This window comes from Streptopelia decaocto (assembly GCF_964273445.1).
Source record: "Streptopelia decaocto genome assembly, chromosome: 18".
In the NCBI taxonomy this organism is placed as follows: Eukaryota; Metazoa; Chordata; class Aves; order Columbiformes; family Columbidae; genus Streptopelia; species Streptopelia decaocto.
The window spans coordinates 8,749,706-8,777,602 of NC_138673.1; the positions used below are offsets into that span (position 1 = coordinate 8,749,706).

Here is a 27,897-nt window from a genome sequence, read left to right on the forward strand (position 1 = left end):
GCGGTGCCCGCAGTCGGGGCGGGGGCGCAGGCGCGCTGGGGCTGGGCGGCCGGTGATGGAGGCCGTGGCGGAGTTGGGGGCTGCGGGCCCATGAGGCGGCCCAGGCCCCGCGCACCCAGCACAGCCGGGAAGGGGCGGCGGCGCCGCGGCTCACCCCCGCGCCATGGCGGGCGTGTTCGACATCGACCTGGACCAGCCTGAGGACGCGGGTTCGGACGAGGAGCTGGAGGAGGGGGTGAGAGGGGGGAGCCCGAGCCGGCGCGGGGAGGGAGCGGGAGGCCGCCGCGGGGAGCGGCGCCAGCGGCGAGGCCTGAGGGGAGGGAGCGGGAGGCGGCCCGCGGGCAGCGCGCCGGGGACAGCGCGCCGGGGACAGCGCGCCGGGGACAGCGCGCCGGGGACATCCGGGCGGCGGGGACAAGCGGAGGCGGCAGCGGGTGAGGCGGAGCGCAGCGCAGCGGCCGCCGCCCCGGCCCGCACAGGTGAGGCGGCCGCGCCCTGTCCGGCCGGAGGCGGCCGCGCTGCCCCGGCAGCCGCGCCGGGGGAGGCAGCGCTGGGGCGGCCGCGGGCTCCGCGCCCGGCCCGGCCTCGCAGCGCCCGGAGCTCCGTCCGGCGGAGCGCACGGGGCCGTTGGGGCGGGCGGTTCAGCCCGGCCGGGGGCTGCGGGCTGCGCCGAACTCGCGGGAGCTTTTCCCCTCGGAAGTTTGGCGTTGGGTTTCCCCGCACAAGTGCCGCAGCTTTCTGGTTTTGGTTTTTTTTTTCCTTTTTCTTTTTTTTTTTCTCGTCACATGTTGTAACGTCAGTACAGAAACGCTAATCTTTCTGGAACTGGGTAAAGTCGTTGCTCTAGCGCCAAAATTAAAAGCAAAGCTTTCAAATGCTGCATTAGACACCTGTACGGATCAGCGTGCATCTCCATCTCACGCTTTCACCAGCAGTTCGCCTTGTGATCTGTAGTTTGTCATTTTGTAACGTTCATATAGATTCTGTTAAGGCTTTGGGGGAATTTTATTGCAAGATCTCTGTTTATATTTCTCTAGTGCTGCTGTCGCTTTTTTATATTGTTTCGTATATTAAACATTTGCTATTGCTTAAACTGCTACCGCATTTATTTTTTGCTGTTTAAATAGTAATGGAGTCTTTGAGATAACCAGATACTCTGTATCACAGTTGGAACACCCACACTACATTCAAACCGAGACTTTGTTTGACAGCTGAAGGCTCGAACGCTTCTCAACCTGCAGGAAAAAGCACCGTCTGTCACTTCAATAATCAATAAAGTACTTGGCTTTATAAAATGTTGCTTGCATCACATTGTCAATGTTGCCAAGAACAGGTTCTAAGGGGGGGCGTCAAGAAAGTTGAATTTGTTCTTGCTCACATTCCACTAATTCAGTCTTAGGGAATAGTTTTTTCTAAAAATCAGTACTTATTGTGGGTTTTAGAAAGTTGGTATGACTGACATTTTCATGGCAGAGCTGTGGACATGAACACATGTTGGCAGCTTGATTTGGTTCTCAGGTGTCGTGGAAAACAGATAAAGGAGGGTTAGAACGGACTTGAAATTAGAACTGAAAAGAAGGGAATATAAGAGCAGGAAAAAAGAGGGAGCATCAGGGAAGTTTAAGGGGAACAGTGTTTCACTGGGAGTTCTCTCTGTAGGCACGTGTGTGTCTTACAGGGATCAGGAGTGACGGGCAGAGCAGCTGGGATCACTGAACTGGCAGTGAGCGAGGTATCAAGTCTGGACTATCCTGTTTAATCTGTGTGGTGCTGTTTGTAATAAATGCAACAATAAGCATAGACTGAAGGGCCACTAGAATACCATTGTGTTTCTTAGTTTTGTGACATGAGAAGAAACCCTGAAAGCAGCAGAATGGCATCTAAAGTGAATTTTGGTCGAGTTAATAAGAATGAAAACCATAGTTCACAGGGGCAAGAACAGTATGTGTAAACTTTGCCAGAACCATTGAGTAACTCGAGTTGTTGTTCTAGGAATAGGATGGGTGTTTATTCTCTGTGTTTGAATTTTTAAAAATTAATTTGTTGGCATCTAACAGGAGGGTCAAGGGCAGCTTTAGTGGGTTTTATTGTGAAACAGATGACAATAAGCTGGATTTCTCTAAGGAATGTTACCAAGAGGACGTGAGTAGCATCTCTCTGACCTGGAAACGAACTTTTTGCTTGTGGTGGTAGTAGGTGGAACCAGGAGTGAAATTCCCCTCTAGATCACCCACCAAATATAACCACCCTCCATAAACTTTAACGTTTAAGTGGTGTTGAAGCTATTGGAAGCTTCTGTCAGTTAAAAGTGCACTCTTTGGCTTGCTCTGCTTTTTGCAGATCTCCAGATGCGCTTTTTTTCCCTTCTGATTCTCTGAATTTCACACGTCTCTCAATATATCAGTATCCAGTCTGTAGATCCCAGGCTGTTTCTCACTAACTTGCAGTTGTTATTTTATGTACATTTTTAAAAATACAAATGTTAAGGTATCGTCTAAAGCTCCTAAGAAGCTTGCCCATTAAATTCTATTTGTATTCTTTCCAGCTGTCTGCTTGGTTTGCACTTGTTTTGCCATGTAGAGCCACAATTATAGGGAAGTATTATCTTGCATAAGGGATCAAGTTGAAAATTCCTCTTCGAAATTGAACTGCATTCTTTAATGGTGACTCGTTTGATGCTGAAGTGCCTGAGCCTTCTTTAGCAATACTTGCATGCATTAATCGATCTGAATGATTATTGGTCAGAAAAGGTATTTAACATTAGAGTAAAGCTTAATTCTTCCGTTACAACTGGGATTTGATTACTCTTAATGGAGACTAATAAAACCTTCTCAATAGATCATTTGGTTTTAGGGTGTATGAATCCCAGTTCATCTATTCACATAATCTTTACCATTCTAATTTGCGTAATGCTATAATAGGATTTTTAAATTCATATGTAAGAGCAACTGTTAAAAAAAGGCAGTTCCTTAACATTTTTCAAATTCGCTTGGGGGTGTTTGAAATTGTTGCCTCTCATGTTTAAGTGATGGAGTAACGATGCAGTCAGGTAAAACGGGGGTTCCACCTGTCGCCGTTGGGGATACGTGGGAATATGGCAAATCTTGTACGGAATTTAGTAGATTTCTTCTGCTGATAATTTCTTATTCCTGACCTTTAGGCTTATTTAATTATATACATATAAATTCTAATTATATATAATTACTATATGCGTAATTTAAGGAGTTGTAAATCACATCAGTGCATTTATTTCTAACACTGCTTTTTTCTCTTTTATTATAATTAATCTTCCTTTTACCCCTCCCATCCCCAGGGTCAGTTAAGTGAGAGCATGGACCATGGAGGAGTTGGCCAATATGACCTGTAAGTTGCTGCTAGAAAATGTTCTGTACCATTCATGCCAGCTACATAAAACTTCTGATTTTGTTACATTGTTAAGTTCAATAGAAAATTTGTCATTCTTGTTCAATTTTGAGTTGTTTCTAGTAGTTTCACTATTTCTTAACATTAAAATTTGTGAATTGTATCTTGAAATAAAATAATAATAATAAAAAAAATCTCTGGCAAAACTTGCTGTTGTCTTTTAATCCTTGGTTCTCCTAATGTTATCTATCGTACCTGAATAATATTCATAATATCAATGCAATGCGCTGTCTACAGAACCCTGCCTGTTCTGTTCGTTTTCTAAAGGCTCCAGTTGCAGATTTGCGTAGCGTCTGAGGCAGGTGAGGACTCACAAGCTCTGATTTGATGTTCAGGAGCATAATTTAAAAGCATCATTAAATTATGGTTCATTCTTTTGTGGCACGTTCAGTTGTGAAACTTCTTTTTATTACAGCTTTTTCTGCAAGGTATTTGTTATAGAAGTTTTACCATGACTGTTGGGGCTGCTGCATGTCATCTGGAACTTAAACACAGCTTATTTACTTGAGGTCTTGTAGGAATATCTAAGTTAGTTTGAGACTTCGGTCTTTTAAACTTAATTTTGGTATTATACAGAGATTTATTATGCATTGGGAATCTGAAGGAAATCTTAAACCTATAAATCCCCCAAATTTGCAGGTAGTCTTTTCCGTGCAATGTGCAACTTACTGCTTTGCACACACCTAAATCAAATTTCTGATGCTGGGAATTCTCCCAGTCTCCAGAGCAGTCGTTCAGTTATGCCAGATACACTGTATGCTGTTGAGAAAGTAGTTTGCTTGCTTACTTTCATGTGATCCTTTCTGAGTATCAGGTAGTCTTATATTCTTGTTTTGGTTTTATCCAGCGGCATGGAGCATTGTGAGAAATTTGAGATTTCAGAAACTAGTGTAAACAGAGGTCCAGAAAAGATCCGGCCCGAGTGCTTTGAGTTACTGCGCGTGCTGGGCAAAGGCGGCTACGGAAAGGTAAGGAGCTCTGTTCTCCTGGAGGTGCTTAAAGGGCTTGGCAAGGTCTGATCTTCCCATCCCGTTGTCTGAAAAGTTCATTCTACCAGAAGGGAACGTGGGGGCTGCCGAGGGTGTCACTGGCAGAGCCTCACCAGCCGCCGGCTCTATAAAATGCCCCAGACTGGTTCTGGTTCCTGTCCCCAGCTCTTCTTCAGGAAGGGTTGCAATTTCTATATGATCTTGTCTCTCTGTCACTGAATTTTGTTGTTAACTTGTAATGGCTGATGTGGTCGTAACGTGTGTTTGCTTTTGTCTTGGTGTTGTGTAGGTGTTTCAAGTACGAAAAGTAACTGGAGCAAACACCGGGAAGATATTTGCCATGAAAGTTCTTAAAAAGGTAACTGGGATGTTCATGTTTCACTTCTGTCTGAATCTAAAAAAATCCATCTCTCCCTTAGCTGTTACATTTATCTAATTACATAACATACCTAAAATTAAACTTTATCTGTGATGTATACAGTTATCCAGGTAAAATGGTGACATTTTCTTCTTTTTTATTATGTTGCTGACTCATATGTAGTGCTGTGATTTAGTAAACTCAGAAGGGAATTAACTATAAAAGCCTCCCTGTTCTTGTGCTCACATATCACTGCTTTTTGTAGGCAATGATTGTAAGGAACGCAAAGGATACAGCCCATACAAAAGCAGAGCGGAATATACTGGAGGAAGTGAAACATCCCTTCATCGTAGACTTAATTTATGCCTTTCAGACTGGTGGGAAACTCTACCTCATCCTTGAGTATCTCAGTGGTCAGTATATGAAATTCTGTTACTTACGTAATTGAGAACTTGGATTTCTTATTCTGCTTACAAAAGCCCAACTGACTATTGGCATGGGGTCTTAAAAATGTAAAATAGGTTAGCATTAAGAATACATAGAAAACCAAATAAACCCTCTAATTCAAGAAAATAAAGATGAGTGAACATGTTACTTTTCATGACAGTACAGGAAAGGAATATTTTTTTAAATACTTTTTTTCCATCAGGCTTGTAATTCCTGTCTGATACACTTAGATTCACATAGTTATATGGAGTACCTGAGGTTTTAGCCCTTGCAGGTTCTCCGGGAAACAAGAAAATGTTCTCTTTCTTTCATGATAGGGAAACAGACACAGATGAGCAGCAATTTGCTCAAGTTATAACAATAGGAAAAAACAGGGACAGAAACAGTTATTTTTTTCAGCATGCTGGTTTGATTTCTTTTGGCATTTCTTCAGTTGATGGAATTCTGAGAATAACAGACTAGTAAATTCTCGCTTGTTTTTTGTGAAACAACTTTCTGTGGAGCAAAACAATACCTGTTGCTTTTAGTTTTTCCAGAAAATAGTCTTTTGACTGACTAAAAATGATAGAATGCACTTCAATAGAGTATAATCTTATTTTTCTCATGACAGGAGGAGAACTATTTATGCAGTTAGAGAGAGAAGGGATATTTATGGAAGACACAGCTTGGTAAGTTAAATTAATTGTTTGGGTTTTTTTCCAAGTGCCTAAATGGTATATTCTGACTTGAAAAACTATAACCCTGCATTCATTTCATAGTCTAGAGAAAAGAGCAGTTCACTGGGGTGTGGGTGTACCTGTTCCGTACTTACCAGTTTGTGCCAGTGTTGTTACCGAAGAGGGTCCATTGCTGAGGCCAAGCTCCACAGAGCTGTGGTAATGGAGGTGTTTTGGGTGTTGGAGAAAAAACTTGCTGGAAATGCCTTTTTGTTGTTGTTTTTCTTGATCCACAGACAATTTTCCCAGATACAGCTGTATCTTTCCACAGCACATACTGCTAGTGCCTCAGAAAAGCTTTGGTGTCCCTCTGGGGCTGTAACGCTGTTCACACACTGGGTGCTGCCTCCTTAGCTTCATTTTTTGTTCTTCAACTTTGCCGTCTAGATGTGGTAACACAGCCTGACGCATATTTTAACCACTAACTGGTAAATTTGGATTCCTCTAGATACATTCATGATAAGATAGCTACTGAACAGGTAAACCTCAAGCTAATGGCGTAATTTTGCAGCTCATCTGTATTCAGTCTGTGCGCCTTTTGGCAAACCAGCCTCAAAGGCATAGTTTCTCTCATTCATTCTCTCATACACTTCTAATGATACTTTCAAGGAACTGTTGCTATCTACATAATAGTCTTAGTGCTTAAGACGCTTTGCACGATTGAATATGTCTAATTTTGTGGCATATGTTTCTTTTCAGCTTTTACTTGGCAGAAATCTCAATGGCACTGGGGCACTTGCATCAAAAAGGAATCATCTATCGTGATCTGAAGCCAGAAAATATCATGCTTAATCATCAAGGTAGAAATACAGTAACCGTTATGTTCCAGTCATTTGAAAACAAGTTTTCAAAGGTCACAACACTTCAGTCGTACGTGAATTTCCTTAGAACAACGGCATGTTCATTAGCACTCTTGGTATAACTGAAGAATTGCCAAAGCTAATTGCTTGCCATTAGACACAGTTTTAATAGGCCACAGCAAACTCCGGGTTCCACGTCTCTAGACACAGGCATTTTTTGAATGGTTGACATGCTATTTGTGCAGCTCTGGAATTTTTCTTCTGCTGGGTCTTTGTGAAATACATAAAGATCTGTGTCTTTAGCGTAGTATCGGTGGCATTGTAGTCAATGGGAGTGACCAAAGAAGTTGGTTAGGAAAGACAATTTAGGTAGGATGTGAAATAATCTGTAGCTGAAATGAGTTATCTTGCTGTTGACTCTTTACCTGACAGTAGTAGCAATTCCTGAATGCACCGATTAGTCTGGCAATCTGTACCATCCACAGAATCACAGAATGTCAGGGATTGGAAGGGACCTCGAAAGATCATCTAGTCCAGACTTGCTGATAGTACACTCTATTCCCTCGTCCAAATCTTTGATGAGTATGTTGAATACCACAGGCCCCAGTACTGACCCTTGAGGCACTGCACTGGATACAGGCCTCCAACTAGACTCTGCCCCATTGACCACGACTCCAGTATTTTCATGTTATCTTATTTACTTAGTCTAAGTCTTTGTACTGAATTCTTCAGGGCACTCTACATTTTGTTGAAGGTTGTTCTCTGCACTTCAAAGCAAGCAATACAATTCTATAGCCTACTTATATGAGTGATACATTTTAAATACATTTATCTGTATGTGAATAAGCTTTGGTAGCTTGTCATGTTTCTCTTCAAGTTGCAACACTTATGCAGGTATAATGCAGAGGTTTTATATGTAAGTGTGATTACTTCGTTCTGTTTTATAGCTGTATTGCTTTGTCAGACCATTGAAGATACCTGGAAGTAGTTCAGAGTTATTACATATGCATGTTAAAAATTGCTATTTTTTAACGTTACTTATCCAAATGTCAGAATTCTGGCAAGTCTTAAATTCTGTATATTTAATTTCAGGTCATGTAAAATTGACTGACTTCGGGTTATGTAAAGAATCTATTCACGATGGAACAGTCACACACACATTCTGTGGAACAATTGAATACATGTGAGCTGCATGATGAAACAGAGAAGTATTACTCTGGTCTGGGGGTAATGGCTGAGTTTTGCCTTTTTTAACTGATCGTTTATATGTTCAGTCACTTTACTTGATAAATGTGGTTTTGTTTGAAAAATAGTAGTCAGAATTAGCATTAAGCTTGTTAAAAGATGTTCATATTTTCAATTTTTCTGATTATAGGGCCCCTGAAATCTTGATGAGGAGTGGGCATAATCGTGCTGTGGACTGGTGGAGTTTGGGGGCATTAATGTATGACATGCTGACTGGAGCAGTAGGTGCACAGTTACAATTGCATGTATTTCTCTTTGTAGAGTTTGTAGTTATCTGTATTCTAATTCAGATGCATGTGTAAATACGTATATATTTGTACATATACAGACTGCAAGTAAGAAATACCTAAAATACAGCTACACTTACGTTGATTACAGTCATGAGCTGCTCTCATCCAGACACTTGTTTGGAAGTCCCATTTGCAGTAATTTTATCTGCTTTATAAATTACTGAAGTGAGTTGTGTGTGTGCAAATAAGAGACCTGAACAAGTCGTGTTTTTCCTCCCATGACTGCGGTGCTTTCCAGCCTCCTTTCACTGGGGAGAACAGAAAGAAAACGATTGACAAGATTCTCAAGTGTAAACTCAACTTGCCTCCCTACCTCACACAAGAAGCCAGAGATCTGCTTAAAAAGGTAGAGTTTAAATGAATGTCAGTATTACACGTGTATGTAGAAAATATAAATATAATGATGCAATTATGGCTATTCAGTGCATATTTGGTTTACTGCTTATAAGCCAGTATTGTTTTTACGTGGTACAGAAAGTGATTTTCCTTGAAAACACAACTGTTTTCTAACGAATGCAGATTTTGATTGTTCTGTATTCATTCTGCATGGGATTCATTCAAATGGTGATTCATGTCAGAACTAGTTAGTCATAACGGTATAACTAATTTTGCTCTTTTGGATGTTATCTCTCCTTAAGCTGCTAAAAAGAAACGCTGCCTCACGTCTGGGAGCTGGTCCTGGAGATGCTGGAGAAGTTCAGGTAACTCCTGCTTAACTCAAGAATTCTTAAATTACCTTTGAGAGTACATTAGAGAAGGAGAGTGTGTCTGTCTTGAAGTGTAACGAGCACAAAGGCAGCCCCACGTGACAACTGATCAAAATTTGAATGCTTTAAAACCTGCCAGCCCTTGCATTTAGTGCAGCTCTTCCAAGCGAGAAGTGTCGTTGGTTTGCAGTCAGTGTTGCACAGTGGAAAGGCAGAGGCCTAGTTCCTGTTGCTTACAGCTTGACTTGACGTCCTTATTGCCCAGTTCTGATAATTTGTCATTAATACAGCGTATCGTCGTTATTTTTAGATATCTAAAAATGACTGACTTGGGGGTATGGTATCAATTTTCAGCTCTTGCAGCTACTTGGGTGTAGTGCTGCACAATATATTACACTAGATCCACGTGTGATTTTGGACAGAAAGACACCACAGAGAGGGTCTGAAAAGAACGTGCTTCATTCCTCAGTTTCTGTGATTTGTACCCAGAAGGCGGATTATGACTCTGCTATTGCTGACTCTTGTAGGCTCACCCGTTCTTCAGACACATTAACTGGGATGAGCTGTTGGCACGGAAGGTGGAACCTCCTTTTAAACCCTTATTGGTATGTACTCAGAAAGCTGTGAGATGTTCCTTGGATGCCTTTAGGAAAGGTCTAAACCAATGTGGAATCTAAAACTTAGAAACGTTCGCTCTTACAAACTGGAGTACCATTGATTTCTGGTACTTTAAACAGTTAAATGAATCCACTCAGGTTCCTGGTTCTCAGATTCACTCTTGTCAAATTACAAAGAGAAACTATTTTATGCAGATATATTTTTTTTCCCCTGAGAACTGATACTGGATGAACATTTTTAAAAAGCTCTTTACGTCTCCACGCAGTATGAAATGCTGGCTGTCATGAGCGTGCTGTTCTGTCATATTAGCCTCTAGTCATGGTATTCGTCTGCCACTGGAATAGGATCTTGCTTTTTTATGTGAGAAGGTGGCAAAAAGCAGCTAAAAGCTGATTTATCCTTCTGTTCAGTCTCCTAGGGGAAGAAGGTTCTGCCTCAGTTTTAATTCCTCCTGCTTCTAATCTGTAGGTTAAACAGACTTGCAAGTGCAGTTCTCTCTGAATTTCACCTTCTAGACACCATCCAGTAAGTCAGTACTTAGTTGAAACTAAGATGATAAATAGTTGATAAGCAAAAGTAAATGAAGTCACCTAATTAAGCAATTTGTATGTTTGCTTATTAATATTTACAATGCATCTGTGCATTGTGGGCAGTAATTAAAGTTTACCTCGAACCAGTGATGTGATGAATAAACCTCTATTATCTTGTGTTACACTTCGATGGTGTGGGGTGTCTCTTTTTTTCCCTCTGGGTACAATCAGGGGCAGCAGCAGTGGGTATTGCCACCCATTTAGTTCCCAGCTACTAATAATCTCACTTTAAACTGACTTGGGCGTCACTGATACGGAGCATGCTACAGCATGCAGACTCCAGACCTTATTTTCCTCTCACTCTTTTGAATGAAATTCAGAATAACAGAAGACTGATATTTCCAAACAAATTATCCGAAGATACTTATGGGTTTTTCTGTTATTAGCAAATGTTATGAAAGTCGCTTGTACAAACCAGATGGTTTTTGGTTGCGGGAAGGCCTGCACAAATGAATCCATATTGCCTTTTCAGTTACAGAGGAATGAGAGAAGGGATCTTGGAATTAAGTCTGGTGTTCTTTGACTGAAGGAAACAATATTGTTCATAGTCACTTATACCCGAGTTGTCATCTCTCCCTCACAGTATAAACGCTTCTATATCAGAAAAAATGGGATTAAATTATCTGGAGACGCTGCCAAAAACTAATAGTTGAAGCTGTTCTGTGCTGGTTGTGAGGAGGGCTAAACTTGCAAGAAAATTGCTTAGTATTTCTAAAGGTTTTATGTTTGTAATTTGAGAGGGGTTTTTTAAGGCATATTTTTGTGTTCCTTTTTGATCCATAATTTTTGCCCCTCCCCCTTGCCTTTATTTCTCAGTGTCAGTGCCCATAGAGATCCCACTGGCAGCGACAGGATTCCGACACCACTCCAGGGTTTTACTCCAGCAGAGCTCTGCCAAAAGCCTATGGAATGAACTCCAGCCACCGCTAAGCCATTTGGTTGATATCTGTAATATAAACCCTTAATCATTTTGTTTTTGCAAAGCAATCTGAAGAGGATGTGAGCCAGTTTGATTCAAAGTTTACACGTCAGACACCTGTTGATAGCCCAGATGACTCTACTCTCAGTGAAAGTGCCAACCAGGTCTTTCTGGTAAGTTAAAACGTGTAACGACTGTGCAGAGCTATGTTGTGTTACTTGGAAACAATTAGGGTGTTTCAGGTAAATTAGTTCTACTGGATCTCACCACCCCATATTTGAAGCAAACGATCGTAATTTGAAACACAAATTCTGCAACAGGGTTGAAATGTTTAAGGGCTTTGCAAATGCTTCGTTTGATTATTGCTGGCGTTTTCTTTATGCAGATAAACAGCCAACAAAAGTTACTCGCTTTCTGAAATGTCAGCATTCTGATTCATAGTTGTATTATGAACCCTGGACATGTGATTGCTTTCATAGTCACACAGAGAGAACAATGTCCATTCTGTAGATCAAAATTATTTAAATTGAGCATGCCTGTGGGAATCTGTGATCTGAGCAGAAATATCTGGGGTGTGCAGGCACCCAGGTGCACAACTCCCTGAAGTCCTGCTCTGTGCTTCACGAAGTGGAAAGAAGTTCATATGACCATGAGCCAGCACTGGGCCCTTGTGGCCAGGAAGCCAATGGTACCTGGGGTGGGTTAGAAGGGGGTGGTCAGTGGGTCAGAGAGGTTCTCCTGCCCCTCTACTCTGCCCTGGGGAGACCACACCTGGAATATTGTGTCCAGTTGTGGCCCCTCAGTTCCAGCAGGACAGGGAACTGCTGGAGAGAGTCCAGCGCAGGGCAACAAAGATGCTGAAGGGAGTGGAGCATCTCCCGTGTGAGGAAAGGCTGAGGGAGCTGGGGCTCTGGAGAAGAGGAGACTGAGGGGTGACCTCATTAATGTTTACAGATATCTAAAGGGTGAGTGTCAGGAGGATGGAGCCAGGCTCTTCTCGGGGACAACCAATGATAGGACAAGGGGTAATGGGTTCAAACTGGAACACAAGAGTTTCCACTTAAATTTGAGAAGAAACTTCTTCTCAGTGAGGGTGACAGACACTGGCCCAGGCTGCCCAGGGGGGTTGAGGAGTCTCCTTCTGTGCAGACATTCCAACCCGCCTGGACACCTTCCTGTGTAACCTCATCTGGGTGTTCCTGCTCCATGGGGGGATTGCACTGGATGAGCTTTCCAGGTCCCTTCCAACCCCTGACATTCTGGGATTCTGTCTACATTTACTCTCCTTTTTGTAATTTTCATTTACTCTTTCATGACAATCATAACTGCACAAGTGCTTACAACTGTAAATCTTGCCTGTAAGTTACAGTGCATTCATTCCTGTTTTGCAGGGTTTTACGTATGTGGCTCCATCCGTACTTGAAAGCGTAAAAGAGAAATTTTCTTTTGAACCAAAAATCCGCTCACCTCGCAGATTCATCGGTAGCCCTCGGACACCAGTCAGGTATCTCTTCTTTTCCTCTTTTTCCATTTTTTTCTAATACACTTTTTGGCAAGTAGTTGAAATAGATCTGCACTAGAAATAAAAAATGCGGCCTTTCTGCTCAGTAAGCCCATCACTTCCATTAGAAGTGCAGCATGGATCCTATTTTACAAACCACATGATTAGAGACAAATCTGTGGTGTTTGGCAGCACAAGCAGCACTAATTTACGTGCTGTTCACCGCTGATCCAGCCTCTCAGTCGGTGACTTTGGTGCACTGTTCCTCTAGAGCTGTTTCAGAACATCCTGAGTACTTATGTGCCGCTAAAGAATCATGTTAGTACAGAAAATTCTTTCTGCAATCACCTAGAAATATATCCCAACTACTCAAATGAGAGAATTTTACAAGAGACTGGTAGAAGCTAGATACGGAAACTCTCTCAGACTTCTGGAAGTGGAAGGAAGAATTAGAAATGCTTCTCAATAGGCATTCGAGGTCAGCTTCCTGCAGAGTAAAGGACGTACCTTGGTACTGTGTGTATCCTCATCTCTGATTTTTATATTTCTTGTTTTAAAGCCCTGTAAAGTTTTCCCCTGGGGAATTCTGGGGAAGAGGTGCTTCTGCCAGCGCATCAAATACTCAGCCACCTGTGGAATATCCAATGGAGACAAGTGGAATAGAACAAATGGATGTGACAGTCTGTGGAGAAGCCTCAGCACCACTTCCAATCCGGCAACCAAACTCTGGGCCATATAAAAAACAAGCTTTTCCCATGATTTCCAAACGACCAGAGCACTTGCGCATGAATCTATGACGACACAATTGTTTTTAAGCCTTTGAAGGTGGAAAACCAAGAACGGACAGAAGCCCCCTTGAAGCTGAAATACGAGGGCTTGTATGGTTTACTTTTAAAAAGTGACAGTATCAAAGAGTCAGTCATTGCACAGAGCGACTTGGAAAGCAAAGCAAAATGGATTCTTTTTTTCTGTCAATCAATGGTGCATAAAAAAACTTTAGAAAATGGTATCGCAGAACTCTAGGCACATCATCTAACTGATTCGCAGTGACATCTTCTCACCTTATCAAGGATTTTTCAGCTTGCTAGCTCGAAACTGACAGTATTAAGGGTCAGGATGTTGCTTCAGAATCACTGGTCTAGTCGTGAATGTGTCAAGGAGGGTTTAGCCCTTTCACTAGGCAAAGTCTGAAACGCCTCTATGCTTGCGTCTGAGGAATAATTAGCATGCAAGCTTGGTGAAGCGGTTTCCTACAATGGGGTGGAATCAAAGATGAAAGATAAAATTAATTGGTATTTCACATTCGAAACATAATGAGTTTTTTATATATATAAAAATATATTTTTTTCAAATAGATTTTTTGATTCAGCTCATGATGGAAAGTATCCCAAAATTAAAAATGCAAAAGAATTGGTTGCTGTGAAGAACCTAAAGGCTCTAGTTCTGATTCTTCTCCTCGTGAAACAACAAATCCCTAAGCGAATCGCTCGGTGAGCAGCTTGGCAGTGTGGGGTGGGAGAGAACTGTTTCACTTGCTTACCCAGCTGAAATCCGTGTTCCTGCAAAGACAAGCGGATCTAATCAAACGGCGCTGCTGCTATGGTCTAGGCTTAACTGGAAGCCAGGGGCTCAAATACACGTCCTGCTTATTTCATCCTTGTCCTCAGCAGACATTTCACTGGGAAACATCACTTTTGTACGCGCTAGGCACGTAGATGGAGACAGCTGAATATGCTCAGATTCTTACCCATAGAAAAGAGCAGGAAAAAGTGCATCGAAATACAAGGTCAGTAGAATCACATAGGAAATACCACAGGAAACATACGCAAATTCTACATGTTCTAAGGAAATAAGCCTTTTTGTAACCAGTGGGTAAGAATTTGAGGATTTTTTTTCCTTTTTTTTTTAATAAAATTTTGCTTATAGGAGTTCCCTGCCATCATACACGTCTAAATTATCAACATTTTTTTTCTATGCTGGGGCAATAAATTTGCTGATTGTATGAGAAGAAGTGTTAAATGGCCTTTCAGTGAATGTCTTCCACAGTGGGTCAGAACTTTAGCAACTTCATTTAGCGAACATGTTCTAAGGACACTATTTATGTTTTGGAAATTGTCACAATCTGTACAAATGACTTACAGGTACAAAGAATAAAATAAAGGTAACTTTACCTTAACTTAAATACTTCCTGCCTTAAAGAAAGCATTTCCATGAACATAGCTGGTGAAAGGGTTAATATCTGCAGAGCTTTACACTAGTTAGAGTGTGTATGGTGTGTGCGTGTGTTTATGATCATGCAGCCGCATACAAGTCCTGTCACTTTTTGCCTGCCACACGTCGCATTATCTTTAGTCAAACTGTGCAAAGTCTACTTCTAGCGTTTCACAACAGTAGGGATTTTTTAATAGATTCTGCTAAGTCTGTGTATACTGAATCTTTTTGAGCCATAGGATCCAAGCCATAAAACTCGAAGCATATTGAATCCAATCAGAATGCTGTTTTCTAAAATTTGCAAGTCAGGAGGATTCACTGATATCTTGGTGATACTAAGAAAGAACCAAAAAAAGATGGTTATGATTGAGCAAGAGGTTTTTTTCTTCCTGATAAGCCTTTTGTTGCAAAAATTCTTTAGTTTTATAAGGAAAAGCAAGTTAACTTGTGTTGACATAAATTGTACTGGAAGATCGCAGTTGTTCATTTGGTGATACGGCCACTGGTGACGTGTTGTGACACTGCAATCCAAGCGCTCTCGTGCTTGTATTTTGCAGATTTGCAAATCCGCAACACCTCAGGCGGTGCCTCTCTGTGCCACACGTGGGTTTCCTAACGTGTTCACCGAGGATAAAGGAACTTAGTCTAAAAAAGCATAGATCTCTCTTGGTCCTCGTTAACAGCTAACAGTTGCTTTTTGGTTGGCTGGATAGAATTGTCCAGTAGAATTGGTTTAATATGGCTGGCAAGAATGGCAAGAGTTGTTTGTCTGAGTTCACTGATTAATTACAGATACGATTCATCGGTATTCAAGTTAAATTCCATGTACTGTCAATGTTTCATCCCATGGGTTATAAGTTTAATTCCCTACCATAACTGTGAAACTTTTGGAGTGTGACTCAGACAGCAAGCACACACTATGCAATATGGTTTATCCTGTATTTATTTGTAAAAATATCAGACATAGATCCTCTATATATATATAATAGTGTCAAAAATCCTAGTTGTGAACTAAGGGGAGTGGAGTTCTTGCTCCTGTTTGGCTATTTCAGATAAGTGCAGAATGCATTGAATATTGGAGAGCTTAACAAGTGCTTTCTTTTGTTCATTTAAAAATGTCTTAAATTTTTCATTAGAGTATAGAATCTTATTTTTTTTATTTTGTACAAGCTGCGCTTTTTTAATTATAATCACTGAAAAATTCACTATAATTTGATTTTATAGGATTTTTGTAGCATTACAAAAATATAGTAAAACTGAGGTTAATACCTGTTGTGGCTAACCATATAAAAGTATTAAATCTTAAACTTGAACAAAAGTCATATTATTTTTTACTAGATGTTAAATAGGGAAATATTTTGTTCCGCAGGTCATTATCACCAGAGGTTTCTAGCTCAGCTGTGTTACCAGCAGTTGTTCTTTTCCCATTTGATGCAGAAATGATTCTGGTATAAGATATTCAGAATTTCCTCATTTTTCTCTGTGGGAGTGATGCATAACATTTGATGCCATTCGTGTACTAAATTGTAATTTTGGGAATGCTGGAATAATTCCTACCAAGACTGTCTTAATTGTGCCATCCTGACATTTGAATGTCATCTGGTATTAGCTCATAATAAAAGATAAAAATAAATGAGTCAATTGTTCTTTTGAATATCCCTTTTTTTCTTGTCTTGCTATCTAAAAGCTGAACTGCTGGAGAACATGTAATATTTGAGTCTAACTATCCATGGATGTTTACTTTGGGTCTGTTCTCTTTCTAGTATCAAATCCCAACCTTCTCTCACTGTTAATCCAAAAATGCATTGAACACTGAGGGACACTGCTGCTGTTCTTAGGACAGACACTTGGGCTTTGCTTTGTTTCTAAGAAATCCTGTCTCCACAGCAGGATAATTGCTGTTTCATTTTCCTAGTTTAGAGGGAAGCCCTTTGCCCTAAGGGTAAAGAGGAGACGTTATTAAGAACAACGCAAATTATTAAATATTGTTCCTGCAGATCCTTGATGATATATACTGTGTGCAATTCCTATGTATGAACTTTTACAGATTGTTCTCTTCTAGATTAACGTGCCTTTGTGGCTGTCTTCAAGAAACAAACCTGAGCTGCCTTAGTAGAAATAAAGGTAATCTCTATTCTGGTTTTCATCTTTCATAGTTTACTGGAACTAAATATATTCAACTGCTGAATAAGATGGATGTGAATAGCAATTAAATGCAAATTTAAACGTCCAAGTGACCTGTTTTTTTAAAGGAAGTAGGTAGGCCCTAAGTAAAACTGTGGATCTAAATCACTGTATTTCCTGGCAGCTTTGAAGGGAAAGGGAGGGCGGAGGAATTCCGCCTGAAGTACCCGACAGATGCTGGTTCTGCTGGCTCACCAAGGGCTGGACCTTTGCCTTCGTTCTTGGGCTCTGAAAAATGGGCTGTTTATTGCCATTTGTCACCCTTCTGTCTGTTCTGTCCCCTGCAGAGCCAGATGTGCTGGGTGTCTGTGTGCGGGAAGGGGCAGGTACCCTGGCCTGAGGGGCTGGAGAAGGAAGAGCCGCATCTTAATCGCACGATGCTGACGGGCGGATCAGGAGATGTCATGGATGTAAGTTACTCACTGTTTTTTCAGCTCGTTCTGACTGCAGCAGAGGTACAGGCACAAGCTGTGGCTCTGGCCAAGCTCTGATTGTTCCCTGCCATGCTCTGGACTGCTCTAACACCATTCAGCTGCCCGTTCTCCCAGCTAAGAACCTCACCTGCTGGGACAGGCTTCCGTGAGAACCAGTCTCTTCTACTCCCATAAGGTACCAATTACAGACTTAGAAGCTTTTGCCTGATTTCTTTAAGCTGGAGGCTTTTTCCCCAGTCCCTCAGATACCACGGCGGAACAATCATAGGGCACATTTACTGTAAACTGCAGTAAACTTCAAACAAAAATACAATTAGCAAACGCACAGCATGCTAGAGCATAAAACCAGGTCGAACATGAAATGATGCCTCTGAGCTTGAATCTCCCCTCTCTTTAGATTTTGATTCAGAACAGTAAATTCTCTTAGTATTACACTCAGCTGTACCTTTAAGGGCACTCTCCTGTCAGGAGCTCTCAGCCCTATAAATCTGGCTGTGTCAGCTGCAACGTGTAGCACTCAGTCACCCTGCCTGTGTGATTGCTACATCATTCATCAAGTAAGTGTTTAACTTTTTAATTCTGCTTTTTCCCTAATTTACAAGTTTCCTAAAGGTACTCAGTTCAGAAAATCTGAAGTTAATGGCAACTCAGGTTAACTTTGCTGCAACAGAATAATTTGAGTGGGTTTTTTCAGCCTTATCTGAATAGCAAGGTGAAAAAAGACGAGGAAAAAAAAGGATGCGATTTGTAGGTAAGTTAGCTCTATAATTAGCTTAAAGACTAGTCATGAATAAGTGGTAGCATTTGGAGGTTTTTTGTTTTTCAGAGATTATCGTTCAACAGGAAAAGTATACCTAGCAGTGAGCTGTTGTCAGGTGTTTTCATATAAGTTAATACTGAAACAATAATGAATCTTGTTTCTTTATTCAACATGCACCAAACAAATAGATTGAAATGCATTTATTCTCTCTGATCTTTATGCATACTACAAATTGCAAATATAGTATAAAATAGATTCTCCCCTGTAAGAAAGTCTGGTTCCTGCTGTGACAAAAATATAGTATTAAAGATTTGGTTTAAAAATACCAACTTTATAAAATGCTTAGTAAAAAACTAACATCAGTGGTTGGTTTATGTATTAAGCCAAAGATCCATTAGGAGTCTACAAGAACCTGAAGGGGAAACGTCTTATTCCTGTGGCTTGTCTCCAGGTACAGTGAGAAATAGTTGCTATTACAGACACATGAATAAGAAGCTAATTTCTCTGATCCATTGGGCCAGCGTTAAAGAAACTTTAATGCCAAGTGTGACAAGAGGCTCTAGTTCTCACTGTAGCCCAGAGTATAAAATTTGCTTATAATCTTAGTAAAATTGGTAGGTTGACCTTTTGGGTTGAGTCATGTTAGAAGGATAAATACAACTTAGTACAGTCTGGAACTCTGTTAAAGTTTTAAACAAAATATTGAATTAAGAAGCTGCTGCAAGAAATAAGGCAGCATTTTTCAAGGACTGGATAATTTCCTACAGGAATCACAAGAGAAGCAATGCTGGCTTTTCTGCATTCATTCTGAAAACTTAGGTTTCTGTGCTTAAGAAGGTCAAGTTAACATTTTCCGCACTGTTTTAAATACTGAACATTTCATAGAAGCTTGATATCTAGAATTTAGAAACTCATTCCTTGTGCCACCTACAATTTAATCTGCAGTAAACTGAAAAACTTTAGCTTGGACAAACTGTAAACCGAGTTGTTTGACACGCTTTAGAAAATCTGTAGATGCATAGATGTAGCTCCATCCTTCCACTTGTTAACATGGTCTGAAATAACAGTTCTGCAGAGTGGACACGTTTTTTCTCTATTAAACCATAAAGAGATGCATTCTTCACAAAATGTGTGCTGTAATGAAAAGAATGAGAACTTAGAGCTTTTAAGCTCTTCCATTCATAAGACGGTATACTGTTTGCATAGCCTGAACTCTAAAAGTAATCAAAGACACACACTCTCTAGTCTAACTTCATGTAATTTTGTTTATCAGGTCTTTAAATTATTCGGAAGTTTGCAAAAAATAATTGTGATGATGTGTATTACCTGACAGAGAAGCAGAATAGGCTTCTGAAATTCAGCCTGGCAGATTGAACAAATGTCATCCGACTCAGAACACTGTCTCTTGCTAGCTGGCACCCCATAGTTCTGGAAAACAAGATATTTTTGGCAGATATTAGTTTCTGGGGGGCATTGGGGAAGCCAAAACAAAACACAAGAGTTCTAGGACGGAAAGGAATTGGGAATAAGAGCTGCTATGTCAGGGTTTTTCAGTGGTGTTCACGTGACAGATAATCGCGTAGTCAAGGAATTCAGACAGTGAGATGGGAGAAGTATGCAGGGTGTACTTTAAAAATGGAGTTGTCTCTTGCTAGAACAATACAAAGTAATAGAGGAATGAGGTATTTAAAAAAAAAGTATTTCCATGTAAATTGGGCTTATTGCTTCGTATTAAGAGAATTCAGTACTTACTGGTCGTGTGCAAAATATCCGTAAGACCTGCCTGAAGTTCCTCAGTTGTCCAAAAAAACTCAAAAGCTGAAACGGGAAAGAAAACCTAAGTTATGCTTAGTATTTTTCTCTGTAAACTGAAAAGCTTCCAAGCTTTTGTGCAGATTCCAGCACTAGAAGTCTCACTGCAAGGTTGATGTTGGCAGGAACATAAGCCAAGCTGTAGTTCAGACTGACCCTATTTTAGTTGCTTAAAATGTAACCAAACTAAGAACTTAGCCTGAAGTTTTTTTCCCAGTGTGTCTGTTCTTTAAAATAGTGCTGAGCTTCTGAAATGAAGTACTTGAGTGAAAATATACCAGCATTATTAGCACGTATGCAATAGTCTTTAGACTTGTAATTAAGATACCTTAGAACTAGAAAGTATTTTTCATGTTCGAAGCTGAACGTGTACTGAGTGTGGCATCCTGGGGTGGATTAGAAGGGGGGTGGTCAGTGGGTCAGAGAGGTTCTCCTGCCCCTCTGCTCTGCCCTGGGGAGACCACATCTGGAATATTGTGTCCAGTTGTGGCCCCTCAGTTCCAGCAGGACAGGGAACTGCTGGAGATAGTCCAGCGCAGGGCAACAAAGATGCTGAAGGGAGTGGAGCATCTCCCGTGTGAGGAAAGGCTGAGGGAGCTGGGGCTCTGGAGCTGGACAAGAGGAGAGTGAGGGGTGACCTCATTCATGTTTACAGATATCTAAAGGGTGAGTGTCAGGAGGATGGAGCCAGGCTCTTCTCGGTGACAACCAATGATAGGACAAGGGGTAATGGGTTCAAACTGGAACACAAGAGGTTCCACTTAAATATGAGAAGAAACTTCTTCTCAGTGAGGGTGACAGACACTGGCCCAGGCTGCCCAGGGGGGTTGTGGAGTCTCCTTCTCTGCAGACATTCCAACCCGCCTGGACACCTTCCTGTGTAACCTCATCTGGGTGTTCCTGCTCCATGGGGGGATTGCACTGGATGAGCTTTCGAGGTCCCTTCCAATCCCTGACATTCTGGGATTCTGTGGTTACGTTTGGGGTAGATGAGCTCTTTGGTCGAGTAGGAACGTTATGTTTAAATTGTTTAGCATCACACCAGATACTCTAGCTGAGAGAAAAATGTGTTTTCCTGGAAAACACTTATTCTTTTAGCCATTAATTTTACCTTTATTTTTGCAAGCTCTCTTCCTCAATATCTGGTAACAGTCTGATCAGTGTTTGATGTGAGGGGAGCTGTAGTACCAGTGTGCTTTGCTATGTAACCTTAATCTAGAACAGGTGCAGGAAAAAGATTTAGTGCCCTGAGCCCGGATTCCTGTCACTTTTGGAAGGCTGCATCAGTTAAACCAAAGCAGCGACTTGCAAGCCAGTTCAAACAGAGGCAGACATTCAGAAATGTGTTTATGTGCCTCTAGCCCTCCAGTGATAATTACTGTAAAATAGTTGAAGAGGAGAATGTAAAGCTTACGTACTTTTAGGATGAGGTAGAGAAGGCCCAGCAATATCCCAAGGGTCGATGTTTGCCCGCTGTCCGGCTCCCCATAGCCAATAAGAAAACGGAACCAAACTGGTATGGGGACAAACATACGGTAATACTGGCAGAGTTCTTCTAACAGCATGTACCAGTAGCCCTAAGCAAGACATGCAAAGGAATCGCTCAAGATTAAAAACACAAAGGATTTTTTAAATATAGGTAAAAGATGCATTGTTATTTTTTGTGTCGTTTCCTCTCATGATACCTTGAAACAATTAAACACGGAGCCTGAAGAAGAGTGAAGACGAGATGATGAGTCTCACCGCAACTCTACCAATAACAGTAACACAATTGATTGCTGTACTGCAGAAAATCAAATTATTAGGCTAGAACAGGATGGCTTTGTCAGATGCCTGCTTACTTAACAATGCTATCAGACTTAATTTCATAAGCATTATAAAAGAAAATAGAAGTTACATGAAAAAGGAAAGTAAGACAAATTTGGTTGTGTACATCAGCTTGTCATAAGCAGAGTTGTATCCTGCATTCAGGAAATAAAATATGAGAGTAAGCCCCATTCTTTTATTATCAAACATAAATTACAAATTATTTTCCTGAAAAGATAAAACCTACCAATACATCCTGTTCAAATGCTGTCAGGTACAAACTCTACATGTTCTTTCTTGGTTTTTTTTGTTTTAAACAGTACGAGGATTTGCTATCTTGACATAAAATGTAATTGTTTTTTGCATGTCTCACCTTGGGAAGCAGATAAAAATAGATACCCAACCAACCAATGTAGTCTTCTATCAAAATTCCTGGTCAATTCGTGGTCAATGGGGCGGAGTCCAGTTGAGGCCTGTATCTAGTGCAGTGCCTCAGGGGTCAGTACTGGGGCCTGTTATTCAACATACTCATCAATGATTTGGACGAGGGAATAGAGTGCACTATCAGCAAGTTTGTTGATGACACAAAGCTGGGAGGAGTGGCTGACACTGGAAGCTGTGCTGCCATCAGAGACCTGGACAGGCTGGAGAGCTGGGCAGGGAACAATTTAATGCAATATAACAAGGGCAAGTATAGAGTCTTGTATCTGGGTAGGAACAACCCCAGGTTCCAGTATCAGTTGGGGAATGACCTATTAGAGAGCAGCGTAGGGGAAAGGGACCTGGGGGTCCTGGGGACAGCAGGATGACCATGAGCCAGCACTGGGCCCTTGTGGCCAGGAAGGCCAATGGTACCTGGGGTGGATTAGAAGGGGGTGGTCAGTAGGTCAGAGAGGTTCTCCTGCCCCTCTACTCTGCCCTGGGGAGACCACACCTGGAATATTGTGTCCAGTTGTGGCCCCTCAGTTCCAGCAGGACAGAGAACTGCTGGAGAGAGTCCAGCGCAGGGCAGCAAAGATGCTGAAGGGAGTGGAGCATCTCCCGTGTGAGGAAAGGCTGAGGGAGCTGGGGCTCTGGAGAAGAGGAGACTGAGGGGTGACCTCATTAATGTTTACAGATATCTAAAGGGTGAGTGTCAGGAGGATGGAGCCAGGCTCTTCTCAGTGACAACCAATGATAGGACAAGGGGCAATGGGTCCAAACTGGAACACAAAAGGCTCCACTTAAATTTGAGAAGAAACTTCTTCCCAGTGAGGGTGGCAGACACTGGCCCAGGCTGCCCAGGGGGTTGTGGAGTCTCCTACCCAGCAGACATTCCAACCCACCTGGACACCTTCCTGTGTAACCTCATCTGGGTGTTCCTGCTCCATGGGGGGATTGCACTGGATGAGCTTTCCAGGTCCCTTCCAATCCCTGACATTCTGGGATTCTGTGAGAAAATACAGCTGTTTGCCTGCACAGTCTTAAAATCCTCCCATGTCAGTTACTGTTGAGCACATAAAAAAATTCACCATGCATCAGCTGCTCCATGCGAACTGCCTGTATACACATTCTTACGTTGCAGCAAATGAAAGGTTTCTTCATTCTTCCCCTTAGAGACAGAAATAAACCCATTTATCCGATGACATAATACAAGCAATTGTTTCAGATCAGACTGTAAGCCTTTCTTGGCACCCAGCAGGGAAGAATGTGAAATCCACAGGGTTTTGTCACCCACAGTTTAGTGGTGGATCATATACAGACCTTTAAGGAAAAATAATTTTCTCTGGGTAGAATTTAATAATGAGCTAATTTTACCATAAAATATTCTTTATACGGAAGCAAAAGTATAGCTTGTTTCCTTACCTTGGATTTAAAGGACATCATAAAAGCAGGCACCAAGAGAATCAAGCACTTGAAGCCCATGAAGAGGAATTTCAGAATAAAGTCTGTGACTCCCACAATCCAAAGTACCTCCCAGAAGTTCATAAAATCCACAGTAGGATTTAAGAAGATTAAGCTACCAAAAGAAGTATTAGAAGTTAGTGGAGCACCCTATTTAGAGGAAAGCATAACTAGAGATTATCGTGGCAGGTTCCATTAGAAAAGGAAACCTGGTTTATGCAGAGGAACAATATTTGCTGAGAAAATGAACTCTTTATGGTAAACTGATCATTTTTATGATCCCTGACAACCTTTGCATTTTGGAACCCTCTTTCCTGTATCTTCACCACAACCCCTATCCTCTAGAGTCACCTTGCTTTCTCATTTAGCAATACCACCTTTGACTGATCCACAGCCAAGGCTGGAGCTACAGAAAATAATAAACTGGTGACATAATGTCCAGAGCCCCAGGATGCCACAGTCAGTGTTCCCAAGGCAAGGTGGCAGGGTCAGAGCCAGGAATCCAACCCAGCTCTGCTCCCCACAGTACAGGAGTAACGTTAACTTGAGTATGAGGCCTCATCTTGCAAACCCCAGCATCCTGTTTTTAAGGACAGCACCCGTTCAGTTTGGCACAAGAGGAGTAATGAAAATGAAAATGAAAGGGAAACCGGGGCCACAACTAAAGAAAACCAGAAGCTACCCATGTAAAGTGTTCCCAGTTAATATTTAATTTTGCGTGATTTATGATGCAAGTAGGGATTTTCCTCTACTTACCTGTAATACAGTGACTGAGAATGAAAGGTGTAATAGAGGAGGAGAGATGATCCAGTCAGGTATACGAGTAACCAAGCACATTGCAGCTTGGAGCACCGCTCCTGCAAGATAACCGTGAAGATATATTATAGCTTTTATCTCAGTGTCAGTGCCTTAAATATATCTCCAAAGCACTAAGTCTGTTGCAACTGAGCAGAGTTTTACCACTAGAAGATTTTATCTCGGTGGTTTTAGGCCAAATAAAATAGGATAATTCAATGGATAGGTAAAGCTGTAATTTTAATGTTTTCAATATAACAGTTTCTATGTGTATCAAGGTTTTTTTCTAAAAACACAACCAAAACCCACCCCACTCTGAAGAAACAACAGGTTTTCCTTTGGGAATGAACAGAGACAGCTGCAAGTTCAAACTGTCAACTGCTATTGGATTTTACAAATATAATGAAGAAGTTCTTCCATCACTTCAAAACTTTTATCACTTGAAGCTATTTCAATATTCAAAGTCAGAGGAGGAAAAACACCTTTTTGAATTTTCCAAACCTTATCTGAGCAGCTCTACGCTGTACAGAAGCATTAAGATTTCCCTCTTGATACCTTGACACCTAATATTATTAGGTAAGTAAAACTATTTCTGTTCATATTTCTTTCAAAAGTTGATGGATAAAGGTCTTGGTTAACTTACAGAATTTTGTTGCTTTGGGTGATACTTACTCTTAGAAAAACCTGATTTACTATGCTTTTGTTTGCATACATATAAGTTGTTAGCAGCCCAATTCCAACAGAAATGCCTATTAGGAAAAAAGGGTCAGTTATACACAAGAAAATAAAATATTTACCAAACTGGGTTAAAAAAACCCGCCACTTCTAATGTCTTTGTAATTACAATTAATAGCTCAGAGTATCAAGGCAGAAAAATTAAGCACATTGTACATACACCAGCAAAGGAAACAGAAGCCACTGAAATGTGGTTTAGAAAATCTCTCTCTCTGATTAATAAAGCAAATAAAAATAAAGCTAAAAATAAATTGAATTATATTTCAGGCAGGGTTATTAGTATATTTATTTGGGGGGGAGGGATCTGTTCTCTCAGACCTTATTGTGTTATACTGTACCAATTATATGCTGCATGATCAGTTTGACACACAGAATCAGGATATACGGCAGACTTTTGTGCAGCCATCGGAGCAGGTATTTGAGCTCGGAGAGGGAGCTGCCGCCGTGTTCCTCCAACTCCGGAGCGGAATCCTCGAGCGCTCTTGCTTCTCCCTGGGCATGTCCGTGTGAGTGACTTTGGAAACCTGCCTGGGAGTGCCCGGCACCCGCGTTTTCTCTGGCTTCTCCCACCGTAGAGTTCATCTGGATGCGAACATCGCTCTGATGGCACGAGCTCTCTCCTGACAACCTCGCTGCGTGGGCGCTCTGAGAAGAGGAAGAGTTGTCCCCGCTCCCTTGGATGTTGTGGAGATGGCTGTAGCTTGGTTGCATGGTGGGATTTTTTTGCTGGTCCAGATTCTTGCTACTGTGTCTCCTATGGGATATTACAAGTCACAGTTGGACGAAAAGTATAACTAGTTCAGGGGAAAAATAAAGTTTAAGAATGGCAAAGTAAAGATCCCCTTTGGGACAGATACTGGCTTTGTTCTGAAAGCTGGCGTGCTGCGTTTGCACCCTGCCTCCATCGGGCAACTTTCTGTGTGCCGTACTAAATTACTTCCTTTCACTCCCATGCAGATTCGCTGGCCTGCAGTGAACCCGCCTGCCTTAGCAAAATCTAAAGTTGTTTCAGTGCAACTCAGAACAGCAAGAGCTCCTGAACAAGGAGTCCAACACTAACTTGTGCAGAAGGGATCTCGGAAGTGCTGCATAATTACACAAAAATAGTAACAGCAGTAGGCCAAAGAAAGAGCAACAATGACAGGAAGGAAGCAAAGTGCACATTTACATGCATCCATGAAACGGGGAGCATTTGTTCAGACAAGTCGAGTCAAAAGCCAGTGCATGCTCAAAACTGAAGAGCCATTATGAGATTATCCTGTCTAGCTAAGTGAGCAGAACCAGTTTAGTCCATTTTGGAAGAAGTGTTTAAAAGAACCTGGACCATATGGTCTGGGTGAAAAAAGAAACGCAGCCAGGAAGCTGTAATCAAACAGTAGGACCCAAATACGTTTTTATTTCTTTCCTCTGATATCTTTCTGTTGTGTTCCCAGGCAGTTTTTCACTTCTCTATCAGTCTTTGCATTGGTCAAATAGTGTTAAATCTATTTCTCTGGACTGGTGTGACGTGAGAGGAATTATTTTGGAGGATGCTTTGAAGCCAGATTTGCCACAATGCTTGTCACTATCAAATAATATTATTGAAATATTGTGAATTCTGTTATAATCCTTTTTCGATAATTCAAAGTCTTCCAGATTCCTCTTTGAAATTATTTTTTCCAAAGCACAGCTAGTTTCACTGCGGATACAAAAAGGTTAAAGCAAAATTGGTTTTGCCCTGCAACAAGTTCTTAATATATTTGCACAAACCTAGAATTCTTTAGCCTTTAAAAGGGAGATGTGATGAGATCCGAAGAGTAAATTGCATGAATTTAAACAATATCTGAATAGGGGAACTCACTGCTGCTTAGACGTGCTGCTGCTGCTACTACTATATTTTTGGTGGCCCAAGATTACGTCACACCTCAGCCAAAATTCGTGTTCTGTAGATTTATGCACACGAGTAAAGCAAATAAACTGGAGACAGTATTAACTTATGTGAGCGGTGTTACTCCGTGTGTCTGCAGGATCAGGCTACGAATGCTGTTTCTTAAAACATTAGGACTCATTAGGACTCTTCAGTTAGTGTTTTAGGGCCCGCTTCTGCAAAAACTGACACTTTGGTGTTTAAAAATAAGTGATCCCATTGTTGGAGTAGGACAGGTTCCCTCTGCCGAACGAACTTTCAAATAACTAAGTTATTAGACGCGATTTCAAAGCGTAAGAAATCCGCGCGCAGCTGCCGGCTTCCAGAACCTCTTTCCCGCTAATGAGATAGAATAAGATCTTGGATAAAAGCTCTTATTTTCCTCCAACATTCCCCTTCTCCCGGTTGTGCCTCCCCCCGCTCCCGGGGAGGCGGTTTCCCGGCTGCGCCGCTCCCGCCGGGCCGCGCCGGCCTCCCCGCTCCCCGCACCGGCCCCCGGGGGCGGCTCAGCGCCGGGGGTCCCGCCGGCCTCCACAGAAGCCCCGGGGCAGGGCGGCAGTGACCCCGGAGCCGCGGCCGCGCTTCCTTCCCCCACACACACACACCCCGCCCGGGGCTCTGAGGGGAGCGGCCGCCGGGAGCCCCTTTCCCGCCCTCCCCGCGCCCGGTACCTCATCAGGCGGCCGGCGCCCCCAGCCCGCCGGGGCTGCCCAGGCCGCTCGCAGCCTCCATTGCCGAGGCCGAGTGGGTGGGGAGGAAGAGGAGGA

General features: G+C 41.9%; 2 protein-coding genes across 3 annotated transcripts; one reads left to right on the forward strand and one right to left on the reverse strand.

The window, feature by feature from the left end:
• Window positions 1-20: 20 nt before the first annotated feature.
• On the forward strand, window positions 21-14,507 carry RPS6KB1 (ribosomal protein S6 kinase B1). Of its 2 annotated transcripts, XM_082068653.1 has the most exons (15): window positions 21-235; window positions 3,314-3,363; window positions 4,271-4,391; window positions 4,702-4,770; window positions 5,036-5,183; window positions 5,828-5,885; window positions 6,633-6,733; window positions 7,826-7,916; window positions 8,109-8,199; window positions 8,507-8,614; window positions 8,907-8,969; window positions 9,503-9,580; window positions 11,168-11,275; window positions 12,494-12,606; window positions 13,163-14,507. In XM_082068653.1, the coding sequence occupies exons 1-15, from the start codon at window positions 164-166 to the stop codon at window positions 13,398-13,400; spliced, it is 1,509 nt and encodes a 502-aa protein (XP_081924779.1). In that variant the 5' UTR covers window positions 21-163; the 3' UTR covers window positions 13,401-14,507. The 2 variants fall into 2 exon arrangements, with proteins under 2 accessions (XP_081924779.1, XP_081924780.1); XM_082068654.1 differs by lacking the exon at window positions 9,503-9,580.
• A 1,232-nt stretch (window positions 14,508-15,739) lies between these two features.
• RNFT1 (ring finger protein, transmembrane 1) lies at window positions 15,740-27,874 on the reverse strand. Its single transcript, XM_082068662.1, has 9 exons — window positions 27,802-27,874; window positions 25,563-25,978; window positions 25,162-25,238; window positions 24,451-24,551; window positions 23,656-23,809; window positions 21,423-21,581; window positions 19,945-20,010; window positions 19,519-19,620; window positions 15,740-19,326 (listed from the first exon to the last, which is right to left on the reverse strand). The coding sequence occupies exons 1-9, from the start codon at window positions 27,804-27,806 to the stop codon at window positions 19,192-19,194; spliced, it is 1,215 nt and encodes a 404-aa protein (XP_081924788.1). The 5' UTR covers window positions 27,807-27,874; the 3' UTR covers window positions 15,740-19,191.
• Window positions 27,875-27,897: the final 23 nt, after the last annotated feature.